At 47.4% G+C, this 19,651-nt stretch overlaps 1 protein-coding gene across 1 annotated transcript in view; it reads right to left on the bottom strand.

Moving 5' to 3' along the window:
• LOC122931820 (integumentary mucin C.1-like) overlaps nt 1–17,347 on the bottom strand; it is a 100,605-nt gene extending 83,258 nt beyond the window's left edge. The window contains exon 1 of the mRNA XM_044285876.1: nt 17,233–17,347. Coding sequence (XP_044141811.1) covers nt 17,233–17,347 — 115 coding nt within the window. The remainder of the gene's footprint in view (nt 1–17,232) is intronic.
• Nucleotides 17,348–19,651: the final 2,304 nt, after the last annotated feature.

Raw genomic sequence — 19,651 nt, 5'->3', positions numbered from 1 at the left:
CAAAAATTTATGAAAACACCACTGAAATGATTTGGGAACAGCATGGGGGGGATGTCTGGATCAGGGGCGTTGCTAGGGTCTCAAAGGATCTGGGGGCCCAAGCCCCAATGAATATGGCCCAATTCTCTAAGACTACTTTCACACTTGCGGTAGCTTTCTCCTGCAGGCTGTTCCGGCGGGGTAACAGCCTGCCAGATGCGTGCTACCGCTAGTGCACCGTGCCGCCGGAAGTCTGCTCCGGCCCCATTCACTATAATAAGGCGGGCCAGAGGTCTAGCCGCAGCACGGCAAACATGCCGAGAGGCGGCTGGAATAAAACTGCAACATGCTGTAGTCTTTTTTCAGCCCACCTCTCTGCATGTTTGCCATATTCCCCGGGAAGTCACCCCTCCCCACGCACACCGCATTTTGCTGTACTTGCTATACAGCAACACATACAGTACCTCTCACATCCAGGGCCTCCCAGGGGACGTCTCCTCTGATGTAGATCTTCTCTGTCATCATCTTCTCCACTCGGTCCAGACAACTTCTCTCAGCCGCCTCATCTCTGCAGAGTGCGACACACAGACATATTAGCTTCCTCACTTTTCTATCATCATCGCCCAACCTGGAGTCCCCACAGTATTATCCTGCTGCTCGCGGTGCTCCCCAATACCGCCAAATACTATCCTGAAGAAAAATGAGTGCTGTACAGATAGCCCCCCCATAGTAATACTGCTCTTCGTTGTCCCACCAATAGTAATTCCCTTCTAGAATGCCCTCCTTAGTAATACTGCCCCCTACAATGCCCCCAACAGTGATAATGTTCCCCAAGAGTGCCTCCATTAGTAGAAGAGTAGAAGAGCCCTCCAGTATTAATAATGCCCTCACAGACCCCTTAGTACTAATAAGGCTCTCACATAGTGCTCTTTGTAGAAATAAGGCGGATCTATAAGACCCTCCTTTAGAGCCCCCAGTAGTAATAAGAACGACTAATGTCCCCTGGATTTAAAATGCCCCCAGTATTTATGCAGCATGCCAGACCTGCAGGGTATTAGCGACAGTGAGGTCACGATAGGGGCAATCGAGGGTTACTCACTTTTCTGAGGAGAAGCCTGGGCAGGCATGCGACAGTGAAGGAGAGGTAGACACCAGTTCCTCTGGGGCACACTCTGTAAATAGGGACCAGGCCTGATGGTGTGTGAGGTGCCCTGGATGTTGCAGGTATTTTGAGTGCCTGAAGTAAGGTCCCTTTAAGGATTGTGACGCCAGTGCCTGTAACGGTGGCACACCGGTTTGCAGGAGGATTAATAGAGTACACAGATGGTAAACCAAACATTGCTTTACTTGGTGAAACAGTCCAACTTTTTACAATCAGTTGCAGTAGTATATAATGCAGTCCTTTACAGTACAAAATGCACAGCAGGTTTACTTCACAGCAGGTTTCAATCTTGCAAGATACTTGGAGGGTAAACAGTTAATGCTTTGCAGTATAATGCTGCTCTATCCCCACAGCTATGCTAGCTGGCTGGATCCCAAGGCCCGGATGCCTAAGTGCCGGCTTAAATCCTTGGTATAAAATCCTTCCTCCAGTATTGGCACTTGCTTAAGGTTACAGTACCTTCTTTTCCTAGCTGTCTTCACTGCTGGATGGGAAAGGTGACTGCAGGTTTCTCCCAGGAGGTGCTTTCCTACTACTGGGGTATCTCAACTGAGCTATCCTTAGCCTCAGGAGCTTCAGGCTGACTAGGTGACTCCTCTAGTCCCCTGGAATACACTCGGTCTCCAAGCAGGCTGTACTCCTTCTAGCCTCCTAGTGCAGCTAGGAACCAGGACTATCCAGCTGCATGTCAGAAGGAGGCCCTCAGCATATCTTGGGTTGGTGCCTTCTCACTTCTGTCTCCACAGACTCCTGACTATGACCTAACCCCTCCCTGTCTGAGCCTGGACATTTATACTAAGGGCTCCCTATCTCCCTCTAGTGTCTGGAATGTTTAATTACACCCAACTAGGCCTGATAAGCATATGACAGGGAAACCATACATGTAAAAACACATTGAAAAATACATTAAGTGCATAGATTAATATAATGTCACTGTCCCTTGTCAGCAGAAGTAACACGTTACCCAATTGACCCTTGTGTAGTGCCCACTCCTACCTAGTGGGACACTACATACCCCCACGCTATGACGTTGCCCGTCCTCGGCGCAACATGAAAGGGGCCCTGCCCAGCTGGATACTGCACCTGTAATAGAAAAATAATGCAAAGCAGGAAAATACATCTACATTTGCGAAAATACATTATATGTATACATCAGGCAGTTCCACTGGCTAAGGAGCAAGTTCGGTGAAAAGGGGCGTCGTTCTCTTCTCTCAGAATACTGTAAGGGAACAGGGGCGCTGACCTGGTGCAGCGTATCAAGGATACCAGGATTAGTCCATATAAAACTTTAAGTGCAAATTGTCCATAATAAGACAGTAGTAGTCCATAGAAAATGTAAACATTAAATAACAATTCTTGGAGGCTCAAGGTATATAAATTAGTCCGTACCCAGGTTTAAAGTGTTAAGTGAAGCCAAATATAAAGCGGAAACAAAGGTACTAGATCACAGAGGCTCACATGCGGTGGAGTCCATCTCTGGGCACATTTCTTTAAAATAGTAGCAAAATCTCAGAGGCTCATGTGCATTAGAGTCTATCCCTGGGCGCATTTCCTTTAATATTTACGTTGCATAACAAAAGTGACAGCACATAAAAATAGTCCACATTATTTAAAATGACATATAAAATCAAGTGCTGCAATACCCTTAATCAACCTGAAAAGGGGGTGAAAGGGTTAAAGGTGCCACATACACAAATAGGCACAACTGGGTTTTTCACTCTGAGAAAGCAGGCAGGAGGTCCTGTAAACAATATGGCCTTGCTGCACGTGGTATTTCAGTGGTTTACCGCCTCCACTGAGCCGTGGGTAACTGGCAGCAGCAACAGAGGGCCAAAACAACGAAGGACTCCTGTCCTGAAAGGGTTAATCCACTTTATTAGGGTCCCTTGGCAAAAGAAATCAAATCTGGCCTAGCAGGCCGATTCACAGTGGCATGTCATATCCACTTGGCATCACAGTGGTACTCCCTGGCTCCATTTGTAGACTGGGCCTGTAGTGAGAGTCAACAGGCGGATGTGCCCACAACACAGTATTGGGGGGCAACTGCAGCATGAAAGGACCCCTAATAGGTATTGGCCCCATAGGCCTAGGGGTAATCACGGTTGCTGACCGCACCGGTGCAGGCATGACAATTGGAGGTTGCTGTACTGGCCTGGGTACCGCTGCTGCAAGCGGTCCGGTGGGTTCCTGGACGACTGGCTCTGCGCGTCGGTGCACAGCATAAGAAGACCTCACCGCAGGTGCTGACACTAAAGAGGGCCGGCTGGAAGGGACAGGTACTCTCACCTCAGACCCGGAGACGTCCGAGTCCTTAAGTCCACTTTCTTTCAGGTCAGGTGGAGTCTGGATCCTGGCGGAGGCAATCGGGCGCAGCTCCCGTAGTATCTTCTCCAGCCGCACAATCTGGTCGTCCAGGCTTTCGGAGTCGGGATCGCTGTCCTCCGCTGTCGCCGCCGGCACTTGTGAAGTAGATGGCGCGTCCTGCGCAGCCACTGCAGGTTCAGGTGAGGCGTCCGCTTTCTTTCCTCTTCGGATGTTGTCCAGGGCAGCATGGAATCTTTCCACATCTTCTAGTTCACGGATAGACTTCTCCCTGCGAGGCAGCTCAGGTGAGGGCCATGGGCTTACCCTCTTCTCCACCACTGTACGTTGCCAAAAGACGTTCGGGCCAATGAAGGAGCCCCGTTCTTGGAAGGCATGATGGGCCGGTTCTGGAGAGCGCACTGGTTCGCGCTCGCAGCCAGTATGGTCCTCATCAAGGTCCCAGTCCTCCGTTTTCTTCATGGGACAGGACACGGCAGTGGCGTAGGGGCCTCGCAGGCCCTCGGCAGGGGTGAACTCCACTTCCTCTCCCTCGCGGAGGTTATGCAGGTGCTCTGGGAGATAGCTCCGCTTGATGGACCTCCGATTAACATACAAGTCTCTGCCGGTAGTATAGTCTTTTATAAAACTGAAGCCTCGGTCCTTGTCAAATGCCACAACCAACCCCATTCTCCTCTCCAGGCGGGGTTGGGTGTCAGTGTGGCGCTCATGAACGGTCTTTGCCAGTTCTTCATAGTAGATCTTAGTTTTAGTTGTCTTCTTTATTGCGGCCTCCCGTATCTCTGCCATCAATGCTGACCACTTGAATGAGGGCTGGAAGAAGTCTCTCCAGGAGCCATAGTAGGTCTCCGGTTACGTCCTCGGTGGCGGGCAGGTGGGTCTTTTCGGTCCCGGAGAGTAGGCCGGTGGAGCGTCTTTTTGTTCTACACCAATAACATCCATCTTTAACAGATCAGGCGCGGACATCCCAGCAGAGCAGTCTTCACTCTTCAACATGCTCGATCCTTCTCTGGAGAGCGACAGGGTGGCGCCAACAATTGCAGACAGATCCTCCCATTGCACTGGGAGGCCGCCCCCCAGGTACTCCAGTATAGGGGAGGCGGAGTCCATCACTGCAGACATGCAAATGTCCAGACAGGGCGGTGGCGCGGACATACAGCCTTTCCCGCACTTTTCAGCAGAAGGCGCCAATTTTTACCGCCAATTTAGTATGAAGATGACGCAGCAGTTAAATCCAGTCAGGTTAAGCGGCCATCTTTGAGCAAAATCGCTGTCTATTCACTGACAGCAAGCGGTGGCTTAAACAAGCAGCAAACAGTCCAGACAATATAATCTTCACACCGCAATTTATTACAGTTCACTTTGGCCCAGCAATTTTCAATAAAGCAATTAGGGCTTGGTCACTTTAAGGCAAATAACAGCACACAGTTTTCGTATCCGCAATGGCGCAGGAATGATCGTATCCTGTTCGTGACGCCAATTTATGCAACACGCCAGACCTGCAGGGTATAGCGACAGTGAGGTCACGGTATGGGCAGAGGGTTACTCACTTTTCTGAGGAGAACCCTGGGCAGACATGCGACAGTGAAGGAGAGGCAGACACTAGTTCCTCTGGGGCACACTCTGTAGATAGGGACCAGGCCTGATGGTGGATGAGGTGTCCTGGATGTTGTAGGTGTTTTGAGTGCCTTAGGTAAGGTCCCTTTAAGAATCGTGACGCCAGTGCCTGTAACGGTGGCACACCGGTTTGCAGGAGGATTAATAGAGTAGACAGTTGGTGAACCAAACGTTGCTTTACTTGGTGAAACAGTCCAACTTTTTACATGTAAAAACACACAGAAAATACATTAAGTGCATAGATTAATATAATGTCACTGTCCCTTGTGAGCAGAAGTAACACGTTACCCAATTGACCCTTGTGTAGTGCCCACTCCTACCTAGTGGGACACTACATTTATACTGTCCCCTCCTGTTATAATGCTCTCCCCTGAAGTGCCCCCTGTAGTTATATTCCTCCTCTTAGTGTCCTCCCAAATTATAATTCCTCAGCCCCTCCACCATACAGTCCCATGTAAATAACAATATTTCCCTCAATCCGCCAAAGAGTCCCATGTAAATAACATCACTCTCTGCCCAGCCTCCTCCAACATACAGTCCCATATAAATAATATCACTCCCTCACCCAGCCACCATCAATATACAGTCCCATGTAAATAACATCACTCCCTCCCCCAGCCAACATCAATATACAGTCCCATGTAAATAACATCACTCCCTCCCACAACCACCATCAACATACAGTCCCATGTAAATAACATCACCCCCTCCCACAGCCGCAATGAACATACAGCCCCATGTAAATAACATCACGCCTGAACATTTAGTACCATGATAACATCCCTCCCTTCAGTCCTAACATACAGTCCCAGTTAAATAAACCACAACTCCCAGCATTGCCTCTCCCTTCACTTACCTCTCCTCATATACAGACATCACCACAACTTCTTCTCCTCTTCACTGCCGTCCTCTCCTGCACTGGTCACATGATGGTGACATCATCGCAGGTCCTTCTCAACCACTGGCTTCTGCACTGATCACATGATCTGTGATGTCATCACAGGTCCTTCAGATCTTGCAGTGCATTAGATTCAATTGTATTGCCGTCCTGAGGACAGGAATACAGTTGTATCTGCCTGGCAGGCAGTATATTCGGGGCCTGGGACAAAACATCAGTGGCTGCTGGGAACGATGTTGTCCGAGTAGTACACCACTTTCACAGACTGACAATAATATGCACAAAACCAAAGATAAAATCGATTTTAAAGGAAAAGTTGTTAGGAAACATTCTTTACTGTATATTTACTTGTATATAAAGTGCTGCCAAAAATTACAAGAAAGAGGCACTGGAAAAATCGTGCGGCTGGGGACTGAGTATCAAGGGACAGCCGCCGCCATCAGGCTGCAGAAAGCCTCAGTTTTCACAAACCTAAATGGCAACATTTCCTGGACCAGCAATTTGGAAAGGTGCACATTTAGTGCTATGGTCTGTGGGTGGGTTGCTGGGTATTTGCGCTTTTGTTCAAAGGCCTGGGGTATAGACACCTGTACGCTGCGCTGGGACACAGAAGTGGATGTGCTAGCTGATGGTGCTTGCGAAGGTCCAGGTGCAGGGCGGGAGGCATCCGGGCCTGCTTCTTGGACAGGGGATTGGCCAGCACGTAACACAGGGGAAGAGGAGGCAGTGTTGTGACCCGCAGACGCTGATTGTGGACCCAGGCTTTCGGCCCACCTATTAGGGCGCTTTGATGCCATGTGGCGGATCATGCTGGTGAGGTTGCTAGTGTTCACGCCCCTGCTCATTTTGGTATGGCACAGGTTGCAAATGACAATTATTTTATCGTCCGCACTTTCCTCAAAAAAGCGCCAGACTGCAGAACACCTAGCCCTTGGCAAGGGAGATTGCCGCAAGGGGGGGGGGCTCCGGGGAACAGTTGCGGGCCTTTTAGTTGTGGCCTGCCTACTCCCTTTTGCCACCTGCTACCTCTTCCAGCCTGTTGCGGTGCTGCGGATCCCTCCCCCTCTGTAATGCTGTCCTTGCTCGGCTTGCCACCTTCCTAGGTTAGGTCAGTGATTTCATCGTCCACCTGTCATGCCCTGCTCGGACGTTGTGCGGAGGTCTGTCAGATTGGCAGCACGTGTCTAACCTTTTGTTTGTTTTGGAATCATGCTGGATCCACCTTCCTTCAGGTGCTCTGGGTGGGGTCATTGGCTTAAATTGCCTTCAATCCCAGAGGGCTGTGCAGGTTATACAATTCATTCTGGTCTTGGATTCAGGAAGGAAGGATTGTCTGTTCCAGCTCAGATAAGTTTTGTTTCTGTTTGTGTTGTTTGCAGTCTAGGCTATTTGTGTGTCTTCTGCCCCTTCTCCCCTTTCACCATCTCAGGGATTCTAGGGTGTTTGCAGTCCAGGCACGAGGACACTTCATACCTACCATCAAGGTCTTAATGTGGGCTTAGCAGCATAGGGAGAGAAGTCAGGAATGTGCTAGGAGGTGACCTGTCCCCAGCATCTAGCCTAGACACTTGTGTATTTGGTTGTCTGTGTATCTGAGTTCCTGTCCGCCGTGACACCACCACATCCTCTTCCACACCCTGGTCATCCTCCTGACTTGTTGACCTACTGACAACCTCACTTATTGACAACTGTGTCTCATCATCAACCTCTTGAGACACTAATTGCCATTGACTTATTGGCAACTGTGTCTCATCATCATAATCCACCTCATGAAACACTAATTGACGTTCCCCACCGCCATCTTCTTCTGACTGTAGATTCTCAAGAGTTTGGGAATCAGTGCACAAGATCTCCTCATGTCCCTCTTCAAGCGGGCTTGGCGAGAGGCCCAAATCAAGGAATGGCGATGAAAAGAGCTCCTCGGAATATCCGAGTGTGGGATCACTTGTTTGCCAAGACCCTCTATGGTGAAAGGAAGGAGGATCAGGGTAAGGATTCTGTTGACCAGACTCTTGGCTACTAGTGTTGAGTGCGAATATTCAAATAGCGAATTTCAATTGTGAATATTGGCACTTCGAGAATTTGCGAATATTTAGAATATTACGTTATATATATTTGTAAAATCGAATATTCATTTTTTATTTTATTTTTTAAACACAGTACACATCAGGTGATCATCCCTCCTTTCTTCTAGCTTGTGGGCCAATGAGAAGGCTTTGCAGCTTAGCAACATCCATAGCAACCAATAGAAAAGTTGCCTACCCCTTACTATGTAAGAACCTCCCCAGCAGCTATTTTCTAAAGTTGCAGTTATGAAAGAGACAGCAGTGTCATGTGCTTTGTTGTATTAACTTATATATATACATAATACAGATAGCTAGGGGGAGATAGTCAGTGTAGGCTAAATTGATTTATAGTGTAGCTGATAGGTTCTGCTGTTCATACATACATGCTACAGACATAGTGCTTTGATGTCACAAGTTGCACGTATTGCGAAAAAATATGAGCATCATTAATTGCCGAAAATTTGCAAGCGCAAATATATTGGAGCACTCTATCTGCATATAAAGCTATTCTAATTTTCTGCCGTGCCAACCATTTTCTCCAGTCTCAGGAAACTTATACCAGCTTGAAAAATGTAGTAACAGTGACCCATTCCTTTATTTCAAGCACATTACGCGAATATTACATTGCCGAGTTGAATATTGCCCCTGCCGCTCATCACTATTGGCTACTGAGACTGGACTTTGTGGAAGACAGGGAGGTGCTTAACCGACTGGAAGCATTATCTGCTGCAATCCAACCGCACACCTGGTCGCACTGTAATGACCGGCAACACGCACAGGGAGGAAAAAGGGAAATCCCTGCCCAAGGGAGAGGGAAAGGTGGTGACCCCTAACTCTCCTTGCGGCTGGCACCTGACTGCCCTGACGTCCCTAGACGGGTTCCTCACCCGTGCGGCGATCACGTGCCTAAACCCTGGCTTTCCCTGAAATGAACCCTAGATAATGAACGGGCCGGTGGGATCGCTAGTCCTCACCACTGCACTAAGAGGGAAACACCAGGGAGAGGACAGACAAACACAGACAAACACAAACACCCAGGTTGACGACAACAACTGTCCACAAAGGTCCAACAGGGATCCGGAGGGTAGCATTCTACAGCAACAATCAGAGAACGCAGCAACACAGCTCCAGTGGGTCAGAATAGATGTCCAGGCAGGAAGCTCTATATCTGGCAACCAGAGAAGTGTGAGAGGGGAATATAAGGAGGATTGGGAGTGCTGGACAAGGAACAGCTGAGAGAAGGAGCTACGGATCCCTGAGTGAGCCAAAAGGGTTTGCAAAGCAAACCCAGAAAGCTACAATAAGGAAACATCCCTATCTTACTACATAGAGCGTGCAGCCAACCGCTGCGACTTCCTGACCCCGGGTACCACGGAGTCAGGCGTGGCTCTTAACTAAAACTTTTTGATTGTGCACCGTGGCTCTTGACACCCTCGTGACAGTACCCCCCTCTCTACGAGGGGCCTCTGGACACTCAGGACCAGGTCACTCAGGATGAGAGGCATGAAAAATCCGAACTAGCCTGTCAGCGTTTACCTCAGACGCAGGAACCCACATTCTTTCCTCGGGACCGTAACCTCTCCAGTGCACCAGATATTGGAGAGAGCGGCGGACCCGACGAGAATTAATAATTTTGGATATCTGAAATTCAAAATTACCATCCACGACAACAGGAGGGGGTGGCAGCGGTGACGGTTCCAGAGGTGGAACATATTTTTTGAGTAACGACTTATGAAAGACATTATGGATTTTAAAAGTCTGAGGTAACTCCAGGCGAAAAGCCACGGGGTTGATGATGGCTACAATCTTGTAAGGACCAATAAACCTAGGACCCAGTTTCCAAGAGGGAACCTTCAATTTAATATTCCTAGTAGACAACCACACATAGTCATTCACTCCTAGGTCCGGACCTGGCGACCGTCTCTTATCAGCCATGCATTTGTATTTACCTCCCATATTTTTCAAGTTAGCTTGCACCTTCTGCCATACCGATGAAAGAGATGACGAAAACCGTTCCTCTTCGGGAACCCCAGAAGACCCCCCCTCTTTGAAAGTACAGAATTGGGGATGAAAACCATATGCACCAAGAAATGGTGACTTGCCAGTGGATTCCTGACGGCGATTATTTATGGCAAACTCAGCTAAGGGTAAATATGACGACCACAACTCTTGGTTTTCAGACACAAAACATCTTAGATATGTCTCCAGGTTTTGGTTGGTACGCTCAGTCTGTCCATTCGACTGAGGATGGAAAGCTGAGGAAAAGGACAAGTGAACCCCCAAAACGGGAACAAAAAGCTTTCCAAAATTTAGAAATAAACTGGGTTCCCCGATCCGAAACAACATCGGAGGGGACCCCGTGAAGCTTCACGATCTCACTGACGAATACCTGAGCAAGAGTTTTAGCATTAGGTAGTGCGGGTAACGCAATGAAGTGTGCCATTTTGCTAAACCTGTCCACTACTACCAAAATAACTGTTTTACCCGCAGACAAAGGTAAGTCAGTGATAAAATCCATAGACAGATGTGTCCATGGTCTATTGGGAATGACGAGTGGTAATAGAGACCCTGCAGGACGTGTATGTGAAACTTTTGCGCGCGCGCACAGGTAGAACAAGAAGACACAAAATCCAATACATCCTGACGCAACCTTGGCCACCAAAAACGACGAGACAATAGCTCCAAGGTTGCTTTACCACCCGGGTGCCCAGCAAGTGCCGAATTATGATGTTCCTTTAATAATTCGAGACGTAGGTTCAACGGTACAAACAATTTCTCTGAGGGGCAAGAGACCGGGGCGTCCCCCTGGGCCTCTAACACCTTCCCCTCCAAAGCAGAGTGTACCGCAGAGACAACCACTCCTCTTTGAAGAATGGGCACCGGATCACTCACATTACCCCCTCCAGGGAAACTACGAGATAGTGCATCAGCCTTGGTATTTTTTGCCCCAGGACGATAGGTAATCACAAAGTTAAACCTGGTAAAAAATAGCGACCACCTAGCCTGTCTAGGGGTGAGACGCTTAGCTGATTCGAGGTACAGCAGATTTTTGTGGTCCGTAAACACAGTGACGGGGTGGATTGCTCCCTCTAAGAAGTGACGCCACTCCTCAAACGCAAGTTTAATAGCTAACAGTTCCCTATTGCCAATATCGTAGTTCTGTTCTGCTGCAGATAGTTTTTTAGAAAAGAAAGCACAAGGACGCCATTTGCCAGGAGACGGACCCTGAGACAGTACAGCCCCCACTCCCACCTCTGATGCATCGACTTCAACAATAAAAGCCTGGGAGACATCAGGTTGGACTAGTACAGGTGCTGAGGTAAACCTCTCTTTTAGAGAGGAAAAAGCAACTTTAGCGGCGTCAGACCATTTAGAAAAATCAGTCCCCTTCCTAGTCATGTCAGTAAGGGGTTTTACGATCACCAAATAATTTTTAATGAATTTCCTATAGAAATTCGCGAAGCCCAAGAACCGTTGTAGTGCTTTAAGGTTCTCAGGAAGATCCCAATCCAAAATTGCCTGGACCTTCCTAGGATCCATACGGAAACCTGACGCAGATAAATAATAACCTAGGAAGTGTATCTCCTGAACAGCAAAAACACATTTTTCAATTTTAGCATATAATTCATTCGTCCGTAGGACCTGTAGTACTTGTCTGACATGCTCCTCATGTGTTCTCAAATCAGACGAATAAATTAAGATATCATCTAGGTATATTACCACAAACCTGCCGATTAGATGACTAAAAATTTCATTAACGAAATGTTGAAAGACAGCAGGAGCATTGGTCAGGCCGAAAGGCATAACTAGATTTTCATAATGCCCCTCAGGGATGTTAAAAGCTGTTTTCCACTCATCCCCCTCTTTAATACGAATCAGATTGTAGGCCCCCCTAAGATCCAGTTTGGAGAACCACCTAGCACCCGCAATCTGGTTAAACAGGTCAGGAATGAGAGGAAGAGGGTATGGGTCTCGGATGGTTATCCGATTTAATTCACGAAAATCTAGGCAAGGACGCAGGCCCCCATCTTTCTTTTTAACGAAGAAAAACCCTGCAGCCACGGGTGAAGAAGAGGGTCTGATGTGTCCCTTAGCCAAACTCTCGGAGATATAATCCTTCATGGCTTGTCTCTCTGGACCTGAAAGATTATATAACCTGGTCTTGGGTAATTTTGCGCCAGGAATAAGGTTAACCGGGCAATCATAAGGACGATGAGGTGGTAACTTCTGACAACCCTTTTCAGAAAAAACGTCCTCAAAGTCCGAAACAAATGTAGGTAGGGAAGCTATGGAGGCGACTAAGCAATTGCTATTTAAGCAATTTTCTCTGCACGGCTCACTCCACTCCGATATCTCCCTGGCCTGCCAATCCACCACTGGATTGTGCGCTACCAACCAGGGAAGGCCCAGCACTACCGGAGCGGGAAGCCCCTCCAGAACAAAACATGAGAGCATCTCGTTATGGTGATCCCCTACCCGAAGGTGTAAATTATGGACAATGTGGGTGAGATTTCTCTGAGACAGAGGAGCAGAATCAATAGCAAATATGGGAATAGGTCTCTGTAGTGTACAGAGAGACAAACCCATAGTGCGGGCAAAATGGGCATCTATCAAATTTACCCCTGCTCCACTGTCTAGAAAGAAAGAAATAGTCTCTGTCTTATCACCAAAAACAATAACCGCTGCCAACACAAATTGTGATGTACGTATGGAGGAAACGTATACCCCCCGGCTGACATCCTCCACACAGCCTGGGGTTAGTAGTTTTCCGACGGTTTTTTGTTTCTGAGGAAAGAAGGACAGACATTAATGAAATGACCCCTCTCCCCACAAAAAAAACAAACCCCACGCCTACGGCGAACCTCAGGAGGACGGACCTGACGAGTGGTTCCTCCTAGCTGCATAGGCTCGTCTAAGTCCGTACAGACTAACTGCTGCTTGGGAGGGGTTACCAATGGCTCAGTTTTTTTCAACCTGTCCCTAAGGCGTCTATCTATACGGATAGAAAGGGACATAACTGCATCAAGGGAAAAGGGGGTCTCATACAATGCAAGCGCATCCTTAACCCTTTCGGATAACCCAGAGCAGAACTGACTCCTGAGAGCCGGGTCGTTCCATTGGGTATCCGTAGCCCACCTACGGAAGTCAGAGCAATACTCCTCTACCGGCCGCTCTCCTTGTAGGAGTCTCCGTAATTTTGATTCCGCCAGTGCGACTCGGTCAGGGTCGTCATATATGAGACCCAAGGCCCAGAAAAACTCATCCACTGACCGAAGCGCCTGAGAATCAGTAGGTAAAGAGAACGCCCAGGACTGCGGGTAATAGCAGGGAAATAACCACACCCACCCGCTGTTCTTCATTACCAGAGGAGTAAGGGCGCAGTTTAAAGTAGAATTTACAGGCCTCACGGAAAGTCAAAAACTTGTCCCTTCCCCCAGAAAATCTGTCAGGGAGAGAGACCTTGGGTTCCGCAACAACCTGGTTACCCATAGCAACCGCTGGGCTTGCGGTCTGTTGTAATTGCTGCTGTTGCTGGAGGACCGACGCCGTCAATCCTGCCACCTCCAAAGACAGGCCATGAAATTGTTCGGACAGAGCAGCAACAGGATCCATACTGGATTCTAAGTAGGTAAAAAAAATAAAAATTTATTTTTTTTTATTTATTTTTTTACCTACACAAAAATAAGGGCCAGATATAATGTAATGACCGGCAACACGCACAGGGAGGAAAAAGGGAAAGCCCTGCCCAAGGGAGAGGGAAAGGTGGTGACCCCTAACTCTCCTTGCGGCTGGCACCTGACTGCCCTGACGTCCCTAGACGGGTTCCTCACCCGTGCGGCGATCACGTGCCTAAACCCTGGCTTTCCCTGAAATGAACCCTAGATAGTGAACGGGCCGGTGGGATCGCTAGTCCTCACCACTGCACTAAGAGGGAAACACCAGGGAGAGGACAGACAAACACAAACACCCAGGTGGGCGCCCACAGCAGACCACAAAGGTTCAACAGGGATCCGGAGGGTAGCGTTCTGAAACAACCATCCAAGAACGCAGCAACACAGCTCCAGTCGGTCAGAATAGATGTCCAGGCAGGAAGCTCTATATCTGGCAACCAGAGAAGTGTGAGAGAGGAATATAAGGAGGTTTGGGAGTGCTGGACAAGGAACAGCTGAGGAGAAGGAGCTACGGATCCCTGAGTAAGCCAAAAGGGTTTGCAAAGCAAACCCAGAAAGATACAATAAGTCAACATCCCTATCTTACTACATAGAGCGCGCAGCCAACCGCTGCGACCTCCTGACCCCGGGTACAACGGAGTCAGGCGTGGCTCTTGACACCCTCGTGACACCTGCGCCGCCCTGCAAACTGGGACATGAAGCTAGGTATCGTGGCCTCTGCGTGCACCATCAGCAGCACAGCCACTTCCCCGTCCCTTAGAGCTCGCCTTCTGCATATTAAATGGTATACAGTTGCAATAAAAAGTATGTGAACCCTTTGGAATGATATGGATTTCTGCACAAATTGGTCATAAAATGTGATCTGATCTTCATCTAAGTCACAACAATAGACAATCACAGTCTGCATAACCTAATAACACACAAATAATTAAATGTTACCATATTTTTTATTGAACACACCATGTAAACATTCACAGTGCAGGTGGAAGAAATATGTGAACCCTTGGATTTAATAACTGGTTGAACCTCCTTTGGCAGCAATAACTTCAACCAAACGTTTCCTGTAGTTGCAGATCAGACGTGCACAACGGTCAGGAGTAATTCTTGACCATTCCTCTTTACAGAACTGTTTCAGTTCAGCAATATTCTTGAATCGCTTTCTTGAGGTCATGCCACAGCATCTCAATCGGGTTGAGGTCAGGACTCTGACTGGGCCACTCCAGAAGTCGTATTTTCTTCTGCTTAAGCCATTTTTTTGTTGATTTACTTCTATGCTTTGGGTCGTTGTTCTGTTCCAACACCCATCTTCTGTTGACCTTCAGCTGGTGGACAGATGGCCTTAAGTTCTCCTGCAAAATATCTTGATAAACTTGGGAATTCATTTTTTCCTTTGATGATAGCAATCCGTCCAGGCCCTGACGCAGCAAAGCAGCCCCAAACCATGATGCCCCCACCACCATACTTCACAGTTGGGATGAGGTTTTGATGTTGGTGTGCTGTGCCTCTTTTTCTCCACACATAATGTTGTGTGTTTCTTCCAAACAACTCAACTTTGGTTTCATTTGTCCACAGAATAGTTTGCCAGTACTGCTGTGGAACATCCAGGTGCTCTTGTGCAAACTGTAAACGTGCAGCAATGTTTTTATTTTTTGGACAGCAGTGGCTTCCTCTGTGGTATCCTCCCATGAAACCCATTCTTGTTTAGTGTTTTACATATCGTAGATTCGCTAACAGGGATGTTAGCATATGCCAGAGACTTCTGTAAGTCTTTAGCTGACACTCTAGTATTCCTCTTCACCTCATTGAGCAGTCTGCACTGTGCTCTTGCAGTCATATTTACAGGATGGCCACTCCTAGGGAGAGTAGCAGCAGTGCTGAACTTTCACCAAATATAGACAATTTGTCTTACCGTGGACAGCTGAACAGCAAGGCTTTTGGACATAGTTTTATAACCCTTTCCAGCTTTATGCAAGTCAACAATTCTTAATCGTAGGTCTTCTGAGAGCTCTTTTGTGCGAGGCATCATTCACATCCGGCAATGCTTCTTGTGAAAAGCAAACCCAGAACTGTTGTGTGTTTTTTATAGGGCAGGGCAGCTGTAACCAACACCTCCAATCTCATCTCATTGATTGGACTCCGGTTGGCTGACACCTCACTCCAATTAGCTCTTGGAGATGTCATTAGTCTAGGGGTTCACATATTTTTTCCACCTACTCTGTGAATGATTACATGGTGTGTTCAATAAAAATAGGGTAACATTTAACTCTTTGTGTGTTATTAGTTTAAGCAGACTGTGATTGTCTATTGTTGTGACTTAGATGAAGATCAGATCACATTTTATGACCAATTTGTGCAGAAATCCATATTATTCCAAAGGGTTCACATACTTTTTCTTGCAACTGTATATGCTTGCAAGTATGTCACACGTACAGTAGCGCAGGTTTTGTAAGTGTATGCGCAAATAAATTAAACTGAATTTCACAGCTATTTGGGATGTGCAAACGTTATACTGGAGATGTAGCGCAGGTAATGTCACCAGCGGCTAATAAAAAAATTGCAGGGAATATCACTGTAACGTCGCTGCCACCAGCAGCGAAAAAATTAGACTGAATGTCACTGATATTTAGGATCTGCAAACATTATACAGGAGATGTAGCGCAGGTAATGTAACTGTCTGCAGCGGACACCGTCTACGGAAAAAGTACACTGGATGTCACAGATATTTTTAGGCTGCGCACACGTTACACAGGAGATGTAGCGCAGATAATGTCGCTGTCTGCAGCGGCAAAACAATTGCAAGCTATTTAGCGCAGGTTGCGATAAAAATATATATTTCTGCCAGGCACAACAATAATCCTTAAAAGGACTTTTGGGTCTCTAACATCAACCCTGCCTAACCAAAAAATAAAATTAAATTCCCTACACTATCTGTCCCTTCTACAGCACAGCTCTCCATGACTAAGACTGAGCCGAACCACGTGTCATCGGGGGCATAATAAACGCGCGGGGAGGAGAGTCGAGCATGGCGCTTGAGCACACGCGGTATTCGGCCGAACAGCACGATGTGCCGAACAGGGCGATGCTCAAGCCGAACTGGTATTCAGCCGAGCATGCTCGATCATCACTAATTAGTACCAGTAGAAAGAAAAAAGGTTACGGCAGCAGCTCCAGTGTATCCTTTATTGAAGCCATGAGTGTGTTCAAAAAACAAGCAATTGCAACGTTTCGGCTACATAGTAGCCTTTATCAATCAGTACCAGTTCCCCCGTAACAGCGCTCACATAGCAGTATCAGTCAGTGACAATGCCAGCATATTAGTACCAGTTTCTCCATAACAGCATATTAGTACCAGCCAATCATATTGCAATAATAATCTGCCCACTACAGTGTCAACATAACAATACGGAACACAATGGTACAGAAGGTTTAGTGCCGTAATAATAGTGCCCTGGATGTGAGCCCCTCCAGGGGGTCAAGATGCACAATGCATTCTAAAACATATAGATATCTACTCACCTCCATCTTCCTCACTGTGGCTGTTGCTTTTGCTGCCCTTGTGGCCAGGTTTGGCCAAACTCAGCTGACCTTGGATAAGGGTGACAGCCAGCAGTATCAATAATTTAGGACCCATGTTGGCTCTCAGTGTTACTATGATGGCTCTATGATTAGGGTGTCCTATGTATCTGTTGAGATGAGGATGTTTAGTATTTACTTAGGGTGGGTTAATTACCGTTTGACATCTTGAAAGCCCTAAAAAAATGGACAGACAGCAGATGGGAAGAGAGTTCTGGGGTATGTATAGTAATTAAGCCTGAAACACCTATACTGCTGCCATATGACAGCATTCAGTATTGAGGAGTGGCTTAGTTTGCGGTAACATCAATAGTGGTCTAGAGTGGTTTAGGGGTTGATGTCTAATATCTCTAATGATCTAAGGTATTAACAAGGTCTGTACACTCACCTAAAGAATTATTAGGAACACCTGTTCTATTTCTCATTAATGCGATTATCTAGTCAACCAATCACACGGCAGTTGCTTCGATGCATGTAGGGTTGTGGTCCTGGTCAAGACAATCTCCTGAACTCCAAACTGAATGTCAGAATGGGAAAGAAAGGTGATTTAAGCAATTTTGAGCGTGGCATGGTTGTTGGTGCCAGACGGGCCGGTCTGAGTATTTCACAATCTGCTCAGTTACTGGGATTTTCACGCACAACCATTTCTAGGGTTTACAAAGAATGGTGTGAAAAGGGAAAAACATCCAGTATGCGGCAGTCCTGTGGGCGAAAATGCCTTGTTGATGCTACAGGTCAGAGGAGAATAGGCCGACTGATTCAAGCTGATAGAAGAGCAACGTTGACTGAAATAACCACTCGTTACAACCGAGGTATGCAGCAAAGCATTTGTGAAGCCACAACACGCACAACCTTGAGGCGGATGGGCTACAACAGCAGAAGACCCCACCGGGTACCACTCATCTCCACTACAAATAGGAAAAAGAGGCTACAATTTGCACGAGCTCACCAAAATTGGACTGTTGAAGACTGGAAAAATGTTGCCTGGTCTGATGAGTCTCGATTTCTGTTGAGACATTCAAATGGTAGAGTCCGAATTTGGCGTAAACAGAATGAGAACATGTATCCATCATGCCTTGTTACCACTGTGCAGGCTGCTGGTGGTGGTGAAATGGTGTGGGGGATGTTTTCTGGGCACACTTTAGGCCCCTTAGTGCCAATTGGCCATTGTTTAAATGCCACGGGCTACCTGAGCATTGTTTCTGACCATGTCCATCCCTTCATGACCACCATGTACCCATCCTCTGATGGCTACTTCCAGCAGGATAATGCACCATGTCACAAAGCTCGAATCATTTCAAATTGGTTTCTTGAACATGACAATGAGTTCACTGTACTAAAATGGCCCCCACAGTCACCAGATCTCAACCCAATAGAGCATCTTTGGGATGTGGTGGAACGGGAGCTTCGTGCCCTGGATGTGCATCCCTCAAATCTCCATCAACTGCAAGATGCTATCCTATCAATATGGGCCAACATTTCTAAAGAATGCTATCAGCACCTTGTTGAATCAATGCCACGTAGAATTAAGGCAGTTCTGAAGGCAAAAGGGGGTCCAACACCGTATTAGTATGGTGTTCCTAATAATTCTTTAGGTGAGTGTATATAATATCCATGAAGGACTAGGATGGGCCTTGTTTCTAGCATGCTTGGAGATCAAGGACTGTAAAGAGGTTAGTATCTGATATCCCTGGGGGTCTAGTGGGGTGAAGGGTTTAATGAGTACAAGCTTGAGGTCTGGGGTGGTAAACGGTTTGGTATCTACAGTCTAATTCCCTGGAGGTCCAAGGTGGTGAATGAGGTTTGTTGCTAGTACATCTGGAGGTCTAGGGTTGTAAAGTGGTTGGTATCCAATATCCCTGGAGGCAGGGGCGTAGCTATAGGCTCATGGGCCCTGGTGCAAGAGTTCAGTTTTGCCCCCCCCCCCACCCTCAATACCGTTTCCTAACACCACCGTACCCCTGCACGCCCACCATGCCCAATGGCAGAACTAAAATCTCACTGAGAAAATAAATTTTAATCCAATAAGACATAAGTGCATAATAATAATAAGGATGCCATCTAAAAGCATATGGGTTAAAGGGGTTGTCTCATCATAGACAATGGGGGCATATCGCTAGGATATGCCCCCATTGTCTTATAGGTGCAGGACCCACACCTATATAGAGAACGGAGCCCCAAAAGTGAAGGAGGGCGCACTGCGCATGCGCAGCTGCCCTCCATTCATTTTCTGTGGGTCTGGCGAAAATAGCTGAGCGCTGGCTCGTCTATTTCCATCGAGCCCATAGAAGTGAATGGGAGCAATGGCCGGTCATGCGCGGTACCCTCCCGTTCACTTCTATGGGAAGCCGGCTTGGTGGTG

This window comes from Bufo gargarizans, chromosome 3, assembly GCF_014858855.1.
Source record: "Bufo gargarizans isolate SCDJY-AF-19 chromosome 3, ASM1485885v1, whole genome shotgun sequence".
NCBI classification, from domain to species: domain Eukaryota; kingdom Metazoa; phylum Chordata; class Amphibia; order Anura; family Bufonidae; genus Bufo; species Bufo gargarizans.
Note: the sequence above shows the minus strand (reverse complement) of the source record. Positions and strands in the feature narration are given on the sequence as shown.